At 47.1% G+C, this 16,370-nt stretch overlaps 1 protein-coding gene across 4 annotated transcripts in view; it reads right to left on the reverse strand.

Moving 5' to 3' along the window:
• Positions 1-1,371: 1,371 nt before the first annotated feature.
• TLN2 (talin 2) overlaps positions 1,372-16,370 on the reverse strand; it is a 462,999-nt gene continuing 448,000 nt past the window's right edge. For all 4 annotated transcript variants that reach the window (XM_058665748.1, XM_058665745.1, XM_058665746.1 and 1 more), the window contains 5 exons: positions 7,941-8,066; positions 6,369-6,431; positions 6,082-6,264; positions 2,853-2,978; positions 1,372-2,270 (listed from right to left, as the gene is read on the reverse strand). In XM_058665748.1, the coding sequence (XP_058521731.1) occupies positions 2,142-2,270; positions 2,853-2,978; positions 6,082-6,264; positions 6,369-6,431; positions 7,941-8,066 (627 nt within the window). In that variant the 3' untranslated portion in view covers positions 1,372-2,141. The remainder of the gene's footprint in view (positions 2,271-2,852; positions 2,979-6,081; positions 6,265-6,368; positions 6,432-7,940; positions 8,067-16,370) is intronic.

Genomic DNA, 16,370 nt, shown 5'->3' on the forward strand with positions numbered 1-16,370 from the left:
GGTACCTGCAGTAGTACCTATTAAGTAATACCCAGAGGACACATGGCTCCTCAGCCACTTATGGAACAAAACAGCCAGCCAGCCATAGGCCACTCACATACACACACGTGTTGTGTGGACCAGGAGGCGACATAGGAGGAACCAGGACGGCACTAGATGACAGCCAAGAGCCAACTTTCAAAGAGCTCTGAGCAGAATGTTCCTGCCCGGTAGGAAGGCACTGACATGGGTCTTACAGACACAAGCCTGCTGTCCACTGTGGTGATGGATGGGTCTTTTCTACTCAGCTTTTCTACCTTCTGGTACCCAAAGCAGTAGAGGTTTTAAATGGGATGCCAGTATGGCACATGGAATGGGTGGAGCAACAGAAGGGTGGCTGTCTCCAGCACAATCTAGAAGAAAACAGATGTATGAGTGGGGTAAGCCATCAAGGGACTTGCCAGACTCCTGGGTGTGAGATCACTGACACTCATTGACCCTGAGCCTTTGGGTCTGATCTGCCAAAGTGTCTGAAAGCACCAGCAGCCCTGCCTATGGGCGACCCTGGGGCAAGCATGAAGGCTTGTATTAGCTGCATACCAAAGAGGTTGAATCACGAGTTTGTTCACTTCTCCCTGTGAGCCTAGGGCTACACTAGCTCCATTCCGCCTCCCACTAGGTGCTTTCATACCTTCACTCCCCACACGTTTTCTCTCCATGTGCACGCGTATTCCCTCTAACTGTCCACACCACTGGCATGTATCTTAGAAATATGGGAAACTGTCCACAAGTTATACTCTATTCAAGACCACAACACAGGCTATAGTTGGTTATAACAGTATCAAGGGGCCAGGTTGAAACACAACACCTTGTGAGGACTGGAGCAGGAACTTGGTTTCTATTGGGCTTCTGAAATTGTACGGTGGATGGAAAGTGGGGCCGGAAAACATATTGTTTGGGAGCAGGGGAGGGAGGTTGTTACCATAAACTGTACCTCTTCCAGCTCGTCTGCCCTCTCTGCATTCTTTCCAAGACATTCGCTGCTTGGCCTTTAGATCTATCTCACAAGCAATTCATCCTTCACATCCTGTCTTGGGTGAAGGCTCAGATTCCAGTCAAGTTCAAATAAAAAAGGCCCTCCCCAAAAGAAGGCTCTGAAAAGGAAAGAGGAGGGAAAATATGAAATTCTGAAAGCATGGCACCCAGAAAATAAACTCTGAAAAATACCATGTGTCTTGTGTGATAGACAAAGATATTTTTGCAAATAAGTCCACATTGGTTCCAGGATGCAGCTAGGTTTCAAGAACATTCAAATAGAAGGTGAAAAGATGGACAGCAGGGAACACTGGTATGTGCGGATCAACCTAAGGAACTGAAACACCCTCTGAAAAATAAGGAGCCCATGTGTTTTATTACAGCCCCTCCATTCATTCCAGGCCCTGACCACCTCCAACACTCTGCCCCCTGGGTTATGGCAGAAAAAAAATAACATTTGATTTTTTCTGGGCCACAGAAGACAAGTGGGTGCGGGTTGTACAAGGAGCATACACAGGGAGGCAAGAAACGTGCAAACACGGGTGGAACTTATTCACCCCATGGTGAGCCACTGCTCTAGGTACGAGTTACAGAAGGACTTGAGTCACCTTCCTGGAGTCCACATGGATTCGTGTTCTGGCTTTTATCGACTTGTGTCCAACTTCAACTTCCATCTTCTCCGAGAGGGAGATGGACATCAATGACATTGATTTCCCCTGAGCCCTTATGTTTTTCCTATTACAATTTCACCAGGAGAGGTCCAGGAGCAGGTCAGAGAAGGACCAGCCAATGCAAAAGTGTCTGAGAATGACATAATACTGACTTCTCTTTTTCTTTCTTTCTTTCTTCTTCTTTTTTTTTTTTTTTTTTGGTAACAGTCCACAAAAGGTGTGCCCCTCTCTCCTGAGATACATGAGGTGTTGAGGGGAGGTGGTGGAGGAGCTGTGGGTGGGACACTGTACCGTGTGACATCACGATCATGCAGCCAGTGCCGACAGGACAGAGAGGTGGGCAGGAGCACTCAGGGCTCCGGGCAGGCCCCAGAAGGGAGGCAGGCAGTCTCTTGGGAACACTGTCCAGTTTTCGTAGGGCCTTCCTCTGGGACTCAACGCCACTGTGGCCTGGCCTTACCCTTCGTCCTCTCTTAGCTCTGTGGGTAGGAATTTATACTGCTGCTGGCGGATCTGGGCCAGCTTTTTCCTTGCTTCTTCCAGTTCCCGCTCTTTCTTGAGCATTTCCTCCTGGGCGGCGATGATCTAGAAGGAAAGCAATAAGGCTGATGGAGCCAACCATGTCCAGCACACCCTTTCTTCCCACACCCCTCCAGAACCCTTAATACTAGACTCGCCTTGCATGCTGTGGTTAGGTATTGGAGGCCACTGTCTCAGCTGACCCAGAACAATACAGCTGACCTTTGGCCGTTGAGTTCACGGTGGGCATCTATTGCTTACAAGCTTACATGGTTTGTCCCAGTAGCCCCCTGGCACCCTACCAAGGACATCCTCTTCAAAGTCCCATTTATCTGGGGTGCAGCAAGCCTTCTTGGGGATATCCAGTTGGGAGAAGAGGCTCTAGCTTCTTTAACTTACAACTCACTTCCAAATACAGACACAGGGGCCCTTGAGGTTGTGGTGAGTCTGGCTCCATGTTGGATGGTAGAGCTGGGAGGTAGATAGAGTCTGGGGCTCAGAAGTGAGGGGACCATCATGACAGCTCTACACTGCTCACACCCTGACTGCCACACAGGGGATGAGACACCCCACCCACATCCTGTATTAAGTCTCTGCATCTGTGTCTCTATGGCAACACCCAAGGTGACTTCAGATCAACTCACACACCTGTGCAATACCCCCCACAAACTTTGTTTTCACTACGACATCATCATCATCTGCTTTGCCAAATGCCGCCTTTTGGGCTGCACGAACAAGATTGTCTGAGGCTCTTTTCACAGCATTTCCTGCCGCCTGGAGAGAGAAGGAGGCACAGATGACAGTGTTAGAGATGGCTGCCTGGGCCTGGTAGACACACACACATACTCACATACACACAGAGGCACAGTTAATGACACTGTGAGTCAACTTTGCATCCAGTTATAACATAGCAGCTATCTAGTCAGGGTGTTCTGTCTGACCCCTGTAATCACTGATTTCACCAACATCAGCACCTGCCTGATGGTAGGTGGCTCACACGTGACTCAGGTCCTAGTCCCTCAAGGAGCACACAATCATGTAAATGGGTGACTGTAGGGATGTGATCTGTTCATTCACGAAAGAGTGCTAGGGGGGGGCTGCCTCTTGGATCTGAAAAATCACTCCTCTTGCCGCCATCCAAACCAGCACACACTTGAGGAAACCGAGCCCAGACCCCACCTGTTGCTGTCCATCACAGCCTTACCCACACTCTGTGTCGGCTTCAATAAAGCCCAGACCACACCCCGGCTTGCCTGTCTCCTGCCTGGTCAGTGACTGACCTAGGGCATGGATGGTGGCTTACACATCTGCACCCCTGGCACTGGACTCAGTGGTTTTCTCTGGGTTGGCACTTGCTGAAGGCCTTGAGGGTGCGAAGGGCCATGAAAGTACCATGAGTACGAACACTTCCCTGAGTAGGGGGCTGGGAGCATCGCAGGATCTAGGACCTCTGTGAACGGACTCTGAGAATCACACGTGGGCTTCACATAATGAACTCAAAGGTCAGGATCAGGAAAAGACATGCTTTTCCACATGAAATCTGCACGTTTGTTAAAGGCCATCACCCTCTCTGGCTTACTCTGAATGCCCATGAAGCAGTTTCAGTGATGGATCCTCTGCAAGTTGGTGTTTGGATTTTCTTCTACTCATGGGTCAAGGCTTCATCCCACCTCCTACCTTCATTGCCCTGAGTCATGGGCTTGGGCTTGAGCGTGAGCAATGGAGAATTGAGAGCTGTACTCACTCCAAGTTAACTAGCCTTGCTGACTGGTAATCCAGAGCAAGCCTTGGGGGCAAGGAGGGCTTGGGCAAGGTGAGAGAGGGGAAGCCCCTTAACAGCTGACCAGAAGCCACCTGCTGATTGTTTTCTGAGATCAGAAATCATCAGCCCACTTCGCTGAGGTACACACTGCAGATCAAGAGCTTGTCTGAGATACTCAAAGCTGGTAAGTCAGAGAGCTGGGGTGTGAACATGGGTCCATCTAGGTCCAGAGAATTCCCAAGTTCTTTAGTTGGGGACTCACTCATGACGTTGCTATGTCCAATTCAACTAGTAACCATGGTATCATGAGACTGTTGTATGCCTCATCTGACATGATCTCTGAAGACATAGAGCAGGTATTCAACCCCCATCTTATGGCAAAGCTATGACGGTTTCAACAGTTTGGAGTTTTCCATTTAAAATGATGCATTTCATATATAACAGGGGCAGGCTTTGAACCCATGTCTCTTTTCCTCCCATGTTTGCTCACAACCAAGGAATTGCATATTTACAACCAGGAAGCGCCCCAATGTCTCCTGGTTTATCCCAGGAGTCAAAGGAAGGTGAAGGAGCTAGTTCAGAGACAGACTTGAAACGGCTAAATAACAAACATCTACAGAAGGTAGCAGCCAGATTTCCAAAGTGAGTTTGGGCAGAATTGGTCAAACACGGCTGTCATTCATTATTTTACACATAACTTACATAAATGTATCTTTAGCAGTATAAGCAATCAGCATCATGATAGTTAACACAGTGAATTTTTAGAACATCGGCAACAAACAAAATACCCAAAGTAGAGGAAACTTTTGGCATCACCAGTGATGGAATATCATGCAATCATCAAAAATGAGACTCATGAGAAATGAACCAGTCAGCTCTGCAGAGGCACACGCATGAGACTTCATCTTCAAGGAAGAAAACACACATGATTCAATGTCACATGGGAAGAAAGAATGTACCTTGCTATGATTACAGACACAAGTCTTGTGGGTAGAGATACCAATAGGAGCAGAAAACAGTGGTAGCAGCTGGCGTGTGAAGGTGTGGAAGTTATGGGCTTTCTTTGTCCAAACATTTCTTTTGTTTTGTTGGGTTTCCAATGACTGTCACTAAAGCAATCAGGAAAACAAGTGCACCAGGGGGAGCTTGGCTGACACCTCTGAGGACTCTGTGAAACGTGCGCTACAGGCTCAGCCACACACTCCTCAGGATTCTAAAACCCTTGGGAGCAAACACAGACCAACAGCTTCCTCTAAAATAGGCACCCCAGTAGGTGTGAGAGAAGTGGAACTGAAGAGGTGGGCCCATGCCTAAGGAGCCCCTGGTTTTGTTACAGACAGAAGAATAAGAATAGAGATGGGGCCAGCGTTGTGCCATAGCAGGTTTAGCTACTGCCTGTGAAACTGGCATCCCATATCAAAGCAACAGAGTATGATTCAAATCCCAGCTACTTTGTTTCTGATCAAGCTCCCTTGCTAATATACCTGAGAAGGCAGCAGAAGATGGCTCAGGTGCTTGAGTTCCTGCCACCCATGTGGGAGACCCAGATGGAGTTTCAGGCTCTTGGATTTGGCCTGTCTTAAACCTGGCTCTTGAAGCTACTTGAGAAGTGAAACTGTGGATGGCATATTTCTCTCTTCACCCCTTTTCTTACTTTGCCTTTCAAATAAATAAATAGATGTTTAAAAAATTTACAAAGGTGCAGGTGGGACCATGAGAGTAGGTTGGCCAGGGTTTCTGGAAGGACAGAGGAGGGACTGAGTGCCTGAGCCTTGGGAGGAATAGAGCATTTCCCAGAGGACATGACTTGGAAGATGAGTCACAAAGGACGAGTTGGTGTTTGCCACGTTGACTTGGTAAGGAGCAGACCCAGCACATCCTAGGTGAGGGCTCTAAAGCATACGAGTAGGCCCATATGGAAAGGAGCCAGCTTGGCAGGGCGGCAGGTGCAGAATGCATGGACCATGTAGCAGAGCATGAGGCTGGCAAGTGGCACAGAACTGGCTGATGATGGAAGGCCTGGTGGGGTCATGCCAAGGAAGTTAAACCATCCCTGGGGGTGACACTTACCCGCTCCAGCAGGAGTATTTTCCCACCAGCATCAGTGACCATTACCTGTAGCCGCCTCATGGCCTCTGAGTCGTGGTCAGCCTTCACCTTGCAGGCCACCAGTAGCTGAGCTGTGGAAGCGGCAACCTGCTTGGCAGATGAGATGAGCTTCTCTTCACTGGCATGTCCCTGAACAGAGGCGTTGGCTGCCTCACAGAGACTGCTGGTCGCAGCTGCCACCATCCGGGCCTGGGGACAGGCCAATGAAGAAGTGAGCCGGAGCCCAATCTCACCACCTCCCTCCCTGGGGGGCATCCTCCAAGCAAACAGGGAGGAAGGAAAAGGTGACTCACAGCAGAAATCAGGCCTTGGGACCACTGTCCATCATCTGCCGCATTCGCCGGGATGGAGCCCACCTGGAGAGGGGATAGAGAAATCAGCAGGCAGAGCTGGCAGCCCAGGGTGACCAGTCCAGTGTGACCAGTCAGGCATTACCTACGGGGACCTGCAGCAGCAGCACTTGTCCAGGAACAGAGCAAGCCCCTCATGCACAAGCCCAGAAGTCCTGTCTGACTCCCACCTGGCCACATGAGCCAATGGGATGACACGGGAGCAACTTCCATCAGGCTACAGGCTCCTGGGAAATGGCTGGAGAATCAGGATCTGGGGCTATCCTGCCCGCTCACGCTCTGTCTTGACTTAGGTCTGCCTGTGAACCCGAGAGCCATCGAGTTCTCCTCTTCCAAAGGCCGGCGGAGTCTGAAATCCCTCCTATCCCCCGATGTCCCAGTACTGAGTCCCTCAAAAGCCATACTGTACATGCCTGAGAGAGGATGTCAGGAAAGGGCTGTGTGTCCCCTTGCCCAAAACAAGTGTAGACCCTTGTCCTGAGGGAACGGATGTATCTGCAACGAGCTGGATCGCCCAAGGACAAATGACAGTGTGGGGAGATGGCTCACATGTCAGTGGGCGAGACACGTGTATCCTGGTATTGGATAGGTGCACCATACAGAGCTTTAGGAAGACCAGTCAAGGTGCATGAATTGAACAGGACAAGGCCAAGCCTCCCTGCCTCTTGGGCAGGCACCACTTCCTGTCTGGGTAGCAAGCTGTCGGGTCAAGACACATTTATCTCTCAGTGCTGTGACAGCAAAATCCCTTTAGGATCAGGAAGCAGTGCCTGTCCACCGTGGTTAGCAGAGTTCCCAAGTCCCCAGCCTGCCAGGTTGCTGCAGGGCCTTGACATTTAAGAGATTTTCTGCAAGCAGTTGGGGTGGGCCCTTGCTGCATTTTGAGAATTGTCAGTACACATGGCAGCCTCTGCTGGCCCATCTCTAGCATCACACTAATGTTCTGGTTACCCTTTGACCCAGGAACAATCACAATGCTTTTATGTTAAACAGATGCAATGGTGACTGGAGATAAAGACAATGGAAGAAATCCTGATCTCAACCCAGTTGGGCCTTTGGACTGACAGGCTCAGCAAGTGGCAACTACAAAGCTAGACAGCATTTAGTTCATCATTTCTGATAGAGCTCTGTGGATCTGGACAGGGGGATCACAAAAGCCTCTGACAATGGCACTTTTGGTCCCTTCCAGCACCAACAATGCTCCTGCAACCATCTCCCAAGAGGCTATGTCAGTTTCCATCTAAACAGCCTAAGGTTTGATGGGTATATACACTTCTTGTTCAGACTCCGACCACTACCTGGAAAATATGATGCTTCCTTTAACAACAAACAGATGCAAGGCCCAGAAGCCAACTCCTTCATTCTGAGGGTGAAGTTTAAGCAAACAAAGTTGCTGGGACACAAACGGTCAATCCTATGGCCTGTGTTTCCTTGGGTGGACTGCCCCTCTGCCTGGGTTGTGGGGCTTTTTTTTTTGGTGAACACTTCCTCACCTGACCAGGTGAGTTCACCTACCTTTCCTTGGGCTACCAGTTCCCTCTGAGCTGCGGAGGCTGATTTGACCAGGGCACTTGTGGCAGCAGCGATGGATTTTGCGGCTTCCAAGATCTGTTCTTCAAAATCCAGGGTCTCATCTGCTTGCTATAATTGAAAGAAAACAGTGTCACAGGCAATTCACATCCACACAGGGCTCTTTCTGCCAAGTGTTTTACTGCTGGTTCACCCAGCTCTTCTGCCTACTGCTTCTTTGGGGATAAACTACATCCAGGGTAGAGAGACTTAAGCTGCCAACAGACCTCTCCATCTGCTTCCTTTTTCTCTCTCCCATTCCTGTCCCATTCTATAAGGCCAGCATTGTTAGTAAGGACATTCTCTACACATTTCAAACCAGAAATTTCTAAGACAGACTATTTCTACAGACCAGAATTCTCAAGGAGACTTAAATCCTCTGTGAACCAGATATTGACAAATGGTTCCAGTAGCATCAAAATAAGCAATAGTCAAAACTGAAAGACTGGGTGGTGTCCTACTCTTCCGGAGATTAAGGGTTCAAAAAAGGAGATTAAAAAATGGCAAAGATGGTTAGTAGTTCTCAAAGTCTTCTTTTGCAAGACAGCAGCTGCATCCTTGAGAACGAAGTTATGGGTTAGCTATGGCTCAGAAAGGGGTGGAAGGTAACCAAGATGCATGTCAGTGATAACTGCATTGTCACTGGACACACACAGCGTGGTTCCACCTGAGGAAGGACTCCCACACACTACTGCATAGCTTCTGCGAGGGCCATTGGACTCTAGTCTGAATCTACCTTCATCGTGTGCTTTTCTGCCCAAACCACCCAGAAAGTTAAAGAGAAGTTTTGAGAAGATGGGGCCAAGGCTAAAGATGGTTGCTCCAGGCTGGCTGGGGTGGAGTCGGAGAGGGATGTCAGAGCAGATGACTTCCAAGGTCTTCTCCAGGACCAACACTCAATGACTCTATGTCAACCTGGGAAGCTGTTCTTAGGGCACAGCATGTTGATGTGCCTGCTGCCTCCTGGATACCAAGAGTTGGTGGTCAGGCACAGCAATGCTGTGCTTTAACCAATTTTCAGTAATGTGAAACACTCTCACAAAGCAGTACAGGAAAAATGAAGAACAGACTTTAGAAGATTTATTAGTTTTTATTGGATTAGATTTACAGAGAGAAAGAGAGATAGAAAGATCTTTCATCCACTGATTTACTCCCTGAGGAGCTGCAATGGCTAGAGATGAGCTGATCTGAAGTCAGAAACCAGGAGCTTCTTTTGGATCTCCTACGTGGATGCAGGGTCCCAAGGCTTTAGGCCATCCTCCACTGCTGTCCCATGTCACAAGCATGGAGCTGGATGAGAAGCGGAGCATCTGGAACACGAACCAGTGCCCCCATTTGGGATCCCAGTGTTTGCAATGCAAGGACTTAACCACTGAGCCATGGCACCTGAGCCAGGAACAATAGGCTTTTAAGAATGCCTACTATGTGTCAACCATTTTTACACTTGATCTTAGCCAAAAGGCCAAGAAGCAATATGTACCAACCATTTTTAAAGGAACTTTCATGTATGCTTGTTTAATTCTCACCAAAGAAGCAAAGAAACCCTATGAGGCTCACCCAGGCAGACTCATGCAGCAGCATAAGGAATCTAAATCATGAGGTTGGCTATTTGACAGAGAGTTAAGCTGCTGCTTGTAACTTCCACATCCTGTATCAGTGCTGGTTCAAGTCCTGGCTGCTTCACCTCTTATCCAGCCCCGTGCTGATGCACCTGGGAAAGCAGCAGGAGACGGTCTAAGAACTCATGCTTCTGCCACTCACATGGGAGGCCCACATGTAGTCTGTTCTCTTGATTTAGGGCTGGTCTAGACCTGGTGGTTGTAGCCATTTGGGGAGTGAACCAGCAGATGAAGGATTTCTTTCTGTCTCTTTCCCCCCCCCCCTGTCATCCTGCCTTTGAAATAAATAAATCAATCTTAAAGGAAGTGAGTCAAAATGTCAGCATCAATTGCTGATTCCAAAGTAACATGCTCTCACAGCTGAGCCAGTCCTCAGGACTTCAGTGAAGAATGACCTCATCAGTTCATTTTTGGTCCCACAGGAAACAGCACACAAAATGACTGCAGCTCTTCTCAGCTCCCTATCCTTAAGGGTTGCATCTTAGGTCATGGCAGATGTCAATCTCAGTTTTTAAACTAACACAGTCCCAAATAAAATTCCGATGTACATGCAGTAAATCTGAAGGATAATGACAGTCCTATGACAGTTCTGGGATGAAATCTCCCCACTTTTTTCTTATTTCTGGCAAAGTCATACTCTGTATTTAAGACATGGATTCAGTTCCACTGGATTCGTATTTTGGACTGGTGCAGTGTAGGATGTGTTTGTTAAAACAGCAAAATGAGTCATTATAATACACTCTGCCATCAAAGGCTCCTATATAGGCTCCAAATCAATTACTCTGCTGTCCATCCATCCATCCATCCATCCATCCATCCATCCATCCTTAAAGTCCTTCAGGCGAAAAGATTTCCTGGAATTGATTCTGCATCACCAAGTCCAACATATTATGGAAGAGGGCAGTAGGAAAATTCCAGAACTTCTGAGCCCAAAAGGCCTCATTCACAGGCAAGATGACATGCAAGCCCCAAGGATCCCCTCAAGTCTTCCAGACTCTTTCTTTGGCCTCAGTTACATCTGGCTTCTAAACCCCAAAGGCCCTTTACAATGTAGAGAGTTCTGTCTGCAGATCTCTAATTTCCTAATTTTAAGAACTGCAAACATGGAAGTTCCTTAAAATTAAGTACCTAAGCTTTTTCATGGAAAAGGGACAGTCACACAGAGAGAAGAGAGAGAGAGAGAGAGAGAGAGAGAGAGAAAGAAAGAGATATCTTCCATTGCTGCTTTATTCTCCAATGGAACCAATGGCTGGGGCTGGGCCAGGCCAAAGCCTGAAGCCGGGAGCTTCATCTAGATCCCCTGTATGGGGGTAAAGGCCCAAGAACTTGAATCATCTTCCACTGCATTTCCAAGTGCATTGGCAAGGAGCCGGATGGAGAGTGGAACCGCAGCTCATATTGGATGTTGGCACTGCAGGTGGCAGTTTAACTTTCTGTGCCACAATTGGTCTCTATGTGTCCAATCTAAGTACAGACAGATTTATCTAAGTATGGACAGATTTGATAGAATCCTCTCATCACAACTGTCTTGAAGGTCCTTTCCCATGTCTTCTGCTGACTTAATAGGGTATTTTTAAAAAACAAATGGTTTAAAAAAATGATCAATTTGTTACTTTTGATACTTGCAAGTTTTCTGAGCAATGGTAATCATTGCAATGTTCTTGCAAGAATTTCCAGTTTTCTTTTCCATTGTATCTCCATGCTTTGAAACAAGACCAACAGCTAGCCTGGGAAGAATTGCTCTGATGAGAAGGTATTAGGGATTCTCCAGAGAAAAGCTGAAAGAAACCAACTTAGACAGCATTCGAGGCAGTGGGCAAGTGCTTAGGTGTTGTGATTTGGGTAGAGTCTCACAATGAGACCCCATTCTGTCTGCTCATTTTCTCTTTTTCTATACCAGGTTTACCCCGAACATAGAACAGCCACTAAACACCCCCAGCTGTAAAGAGGCGTGAGTCATCCTCTTGCCAGTAAATGAGGCCTTTTGGGCTCAGAAGGTTTGGCCACTACTTCTAGCCTTAGATTAAAAACGGGTTTCCCCCATGGGAGAGAGCCTTGGTGCAAAGCCCCAAAACATCTGGGGGCACCTCTTGTTACCTCCAGCTCCCACCAGCAAGCAGGATGGAAACCAGGGGAAGGGTAGTGGAGGTAGTAGGAAGGAAGAGGCAGACATGTTAGATCATCACTCTGCAGAAGGGAGAGTAACAGAGTTGGCTTGGTCTTCAAAACATTTTCCTAAGTCAAAGGATCATGCTGAAGCTACAAGATGCATTTACAGAACACCACCCACCATAGCTGGGACTGGGGAGAGAGTAAGAACAACACAGAGCTGCCATGAGGGACCCTGGCCAGGATCCTGCAGGCACCAGAAAGTGCCAAGGTCAGCTCTTCCTGCCAACTCTCACTTCCATCCTCTAACCATGGCGACTCTCTTTAGTTGCAGCTTTACTAACCTGACCCATGTCGGTGAGATCTGTCCCTTGGCTGATAGAAGACTAGGGGAGCTGAAATCTCCCCACAGTTCCCCCAACCCAATGAACTAGATTACAGAAAGAGCCATTGTGATTGCTGAAATAATTCATTAAAGAGTATCACTCATCTTATGCACACAGCTATTTATATCTTTTGATAGTCACTGACATCAAGGAAAGGCAATAGATTCACAAAATTCTCTCAAGACACAGGCTGAACAGGCAGTCCTTGCTATAGGGTCATGTGGACACCTAGATCACGATGCAGACCTTGCAAAGGGAATCTGGCATGTGGTTTAGACCTCCACATTGCACACTTGCATTGCATACTCAAATGTCTGGCTTTGGGCCCCAATGCTGTTTCTGATTTCAGTTTCTTGTTAATACACACCCTGAAAGGCAAGTCTTAGGTCCCTGCCACCTATATGGGAGATCCAGACTGAATTTCCAGCTTCTGGTTTTGCTTTGGCTCAGTCCAAGTGGAAAATATCACTGTGTCTCTCTTCCCTTTCAATACATAAATCAAAATATAAAAGATGTGGCTCTTGTCTTGGTAGGACTGGCATGGGGCCTGAGAATTTTTATTTCTGATAGTGGTGGTCATGGACTGTGCCATAAGAAACACAGGACTAGCCGGAGGAGCATAAACACCAGTTAAGTGAATCCTACCAGCAAGTGAATTCCGCCAGGGGAGAGATCATGTTTTATCTAATTTACATTTCTCTAGCATGAAATCAGGAAGAGAAGTGCTTGTGATAAATGTGCACATATACATTCAGCCTGAATCTCCTCAGCTCCAGAGTTCAAACAGGGGCCAAGCTGTAAGACAGGAAGACATGCACAGAGTACCCACTCCTGCTCCAGGCAGGGCAGACACATAGACACGAGCAGTCTCCTGCTCTGGGGAAGGCTGCAGTCAGCTGAGCTTCTGCCTAACGAAGGCCTTTGCTGCAGTGTCTGAGTGTTGGGCACATTCCCTCATTCTTTGGTGCCATCTACTCCTCCTGTCTGTGCTGCTTTAGAGTTGCTGGCCAGGTCACCATCAGCCAGCTCTGAGCAGCTGTCTTTCCTTGTTACAGATGGGGACAGATTTACCCTCAGCTAGGCTTTGTGGTACTTGTGAGAAGAGTGCAAGCACCCTCTCCATGGTGTTTTTCTGCTTGCTGATCCTTTGCAGATCTCATCTTTTAAAAAGGCAAAGAGAGCTGGTGTTGTGGCCCAGCAGGTTAAGCCACTGGTTTGAACCCAGAATGCTCTGCTTCCAACCCAAGTCCAAGTGAATGCACTTGGAACAGCAGCAGATGATGAGCCAAGTAGAGTTTCAGCTCCAGGCTTTGGCTAGATACAGCCCTGGCCATTGTAGACATTTAGGGAGTGAATCAGTGGATGGAAGCTTGCTTCTCCATCTCTAATTCTGACTTTCATATAAACAAGTCAATCTTAAAAAAAGAAAAAGCAAAAAGCTAGGGGCTTTACCACTTGTGATTGGCTCTCTGCCTGTCTGCTACGTGCTTGGCAGAGTAGCGCCTCAGACTGCATAAGTAGGAGAGGGAAAAGGAGATACTTTTTTCTGGATTTTGAGAGATTCTGAGAATGTCACCTCCATTCTGACTCAGTCTACTTTCTAAACCTTCTTTCCCTCCTATCCACCTGGTAGGGGTGTTAAAAGAGAATAAACAGTGCATCAAAGGCATGACCAATTCAACCTCTACTAATTTCATTGCACTTTCTACTTACATTTTTTTCCTGGGGATTGGTGTTAGGTGTCACAGTGAGAACACTGTGATGTCTGTGTTCTGTACTGGAGGGCCTCTGCTCTAGATGTCAGCTTCATGCTGCTGTGCATCCTGGCGGGTAGCAGTTGATGGCAAAAGCAGTTGGCTTCTACCATGCACTTGGGAGACCTGAATGGAGTTCCTGGCTCCCAGGTCTTTAAGGAGTGAGCTAGGAAATGGGACATCTCTTTCTCTGCTTTTCAAGAACATTAGAAACAATAAAAAGCTGTTTTTCAGGTTTTGGGTGAAGCTATTCTGTTTGTCTGAACCCTGTTTTATGATCATAATTCTAAGACTCTACCTGCCCATTTTGATTATAGTCTACATATAAAAGTACTACATATTAAAAACAACAGCCGAGACAGAAACAGTATAGCCGGGTACTCACTTGGCTTCTTGCTCAGTCCCCCCAGTCTGAAGTCTGGCCACCTTGGGCCTTGGTCACTGCTCCATGTTCTTTGACCATATGACTTAGGATTTGCAATGCCCTTTCCTAGATAGCAATTGATCAGTTTTCTATTTGTTTACGATCTCCAGCTTTAGAAGCATGACAATTCTGCATTCAGCTTTTCTCAGAAAGCATTGGTGAAAATAATTATGAGCTATTTTTCCTCTTCATTTCTCTTTCTCAGCCTGCCCTCTCTCCTTTACTGCCTTGCCCCCACCATCCACCCACCTTCAGGACAGGTGCCTGGTATGTGCTGGGTGGGTAAGAGCATTCCTTTCCATTGTCCTTTTCCTTGCCTTCTTCTTTATAAATTAAGTCAGTGTAACCCTTTAGCCCCCTCTTCATATCTGCCTGAAGGTGAAGGAGCCCACGACACAGGAACTGGCGACAGGGTCATCAGTACTTTCGTTTTAGCCTCCTTCCCTGCTAACCTCCTCTGAGGGGCTGCCTGAATGGTAGTAGCAGCACTGAGTCTGGCAGTTAATTTCCATATTCCTCATCAGAATACCTGGGTTCAATTCCCAGCTCTGACTCCTAACTCCAGTTTTCCTTTAATGTTGCAAGTGGGTATTGGTTCAAATGAAAAAATTTCTGCCAACACATGGAAGATCTGAATGGTGGCTCCCTGGCTTCAGCCATAGCCTAGCCATAGTTGTTGCAGGAATCTGGGGAGTAAGCTGATAAGAGGGGAGGTCTCTTTCTATAAATTTCTCTGTCTCTTATACAATTTGCAAAGATGGCTTCTGTCACAGTTGGCTGTATAAACCCAACCACAACTCCTGGTATCATGTCTCCACTTAAGTTAAGTGCTTTGCTCTGTGTCCCTGAAGTCTTGCAAAATGCCTGTTATTATTCAACAAAAAGTCATAGCAGAACAGAAACCACAAAAAAATATCCATAGTTATCACTCCTTTTTTTGGTAAGTGGGAACATTCTGCATAGACTTTCAATGGCCTTCAAGGAAAAAAAAAAAAAAAAAAAAAAAAGAGGCCAATATCTGTTAGCTCCCCTAAACCCAAGAGAAGCATTTTTGTATCAGCTGAAAGTTCCTGGGGAACAGGCAGCCATGCTTCCCTTCTTCCTGGGGTGAGCCTGGCTCTTACTTACTCCCGATTCTGAACTGAGAAGTGCCTTGGAGCAGCCCTTATCCTGTATCCAAAGGCCCAATCCATATAAGAGCTTGATCAGCTTCTCTCCCAGGGTACCTGTGCCTGGGCTGGCTTCAGACTCATTTTAACATAAAGCAAACTTCCCAGAATAATTGGAATTGTCAAAAACCCAGTCCTGGAATGCTGGATTGTCCCGACCTGGCCTGGTCTTAGGGCCACAATCAAGGAGACTATAAATAGACAAAGCGCTGAGTGATAAAGAGAGAAGAAAGTCCTGCCAAATGGTTATGTCTACTACCGGGGAAGTCCTACATCTGCATGTGGATGTTGAGTAAATCAACATTCACACAGCATCCGTTGGAAAATATCCAAGCTCATAGGATCTGACCCTTGGGAATAGTTTTTCCCTATTAGCCATTGGTTTATTACTATGTCATGTTCATGATGAATAGTTATGCCACTAAAATGGTCTTTTCATCACTACTTGTTTTAGGGAAATTTTTTCTTACAGATTTCATCATGCTTTCAATAAAAAGGGAGGCAAAGGACACTGAATGGCTGTAGAGAAAGCTTGGACAACAAAAACAAAAGCAAAATAAAACTAAAATTCTCCCCAAAATTCAATCAGATAAGTTAGTTCTATCTTTTTTTAAAAATTACTATTACTAAATATTTATTTTTATTGGCAAGGCAGATTTGCAGAAAGAAGGAGACACAGAAAGATCTTCCATCTGCTAGTTCACTGTCCAAGTGGTTATAATGTCCAGAGCTGAGCTAATCTGAAGCCAGGAGCCAGGAGCTTCTTCCGGGTCTCCCATGTGGGAGAAGGGTCCCAATGCTCTGGGACATCTTATACTGCTTTCCCAGGCCACAAGCAGGGATCTGGGTGGGAAGTGGAGCAGTTGGGACACAAACTGGCACCCATATGGAATCTCCAGCACTTACAAAGGAAGG

The sequence above is a fragment of the Ochotona princeps genome, chromosome 6 (assembly GCF_030435755.1).
Source record: "Ochotona princeps isolate mOchPri1 chromosome 6, mOchPri1.hap1, whole genome shotgun sequence".
Classification (NCBI taxonomy): domain Eukaryota; kingdom Metazoa; phylum Chordata; class Mammalia; order Lagomorpha; family Ochotonidae; genus Ochotona; species Ochotona princeps.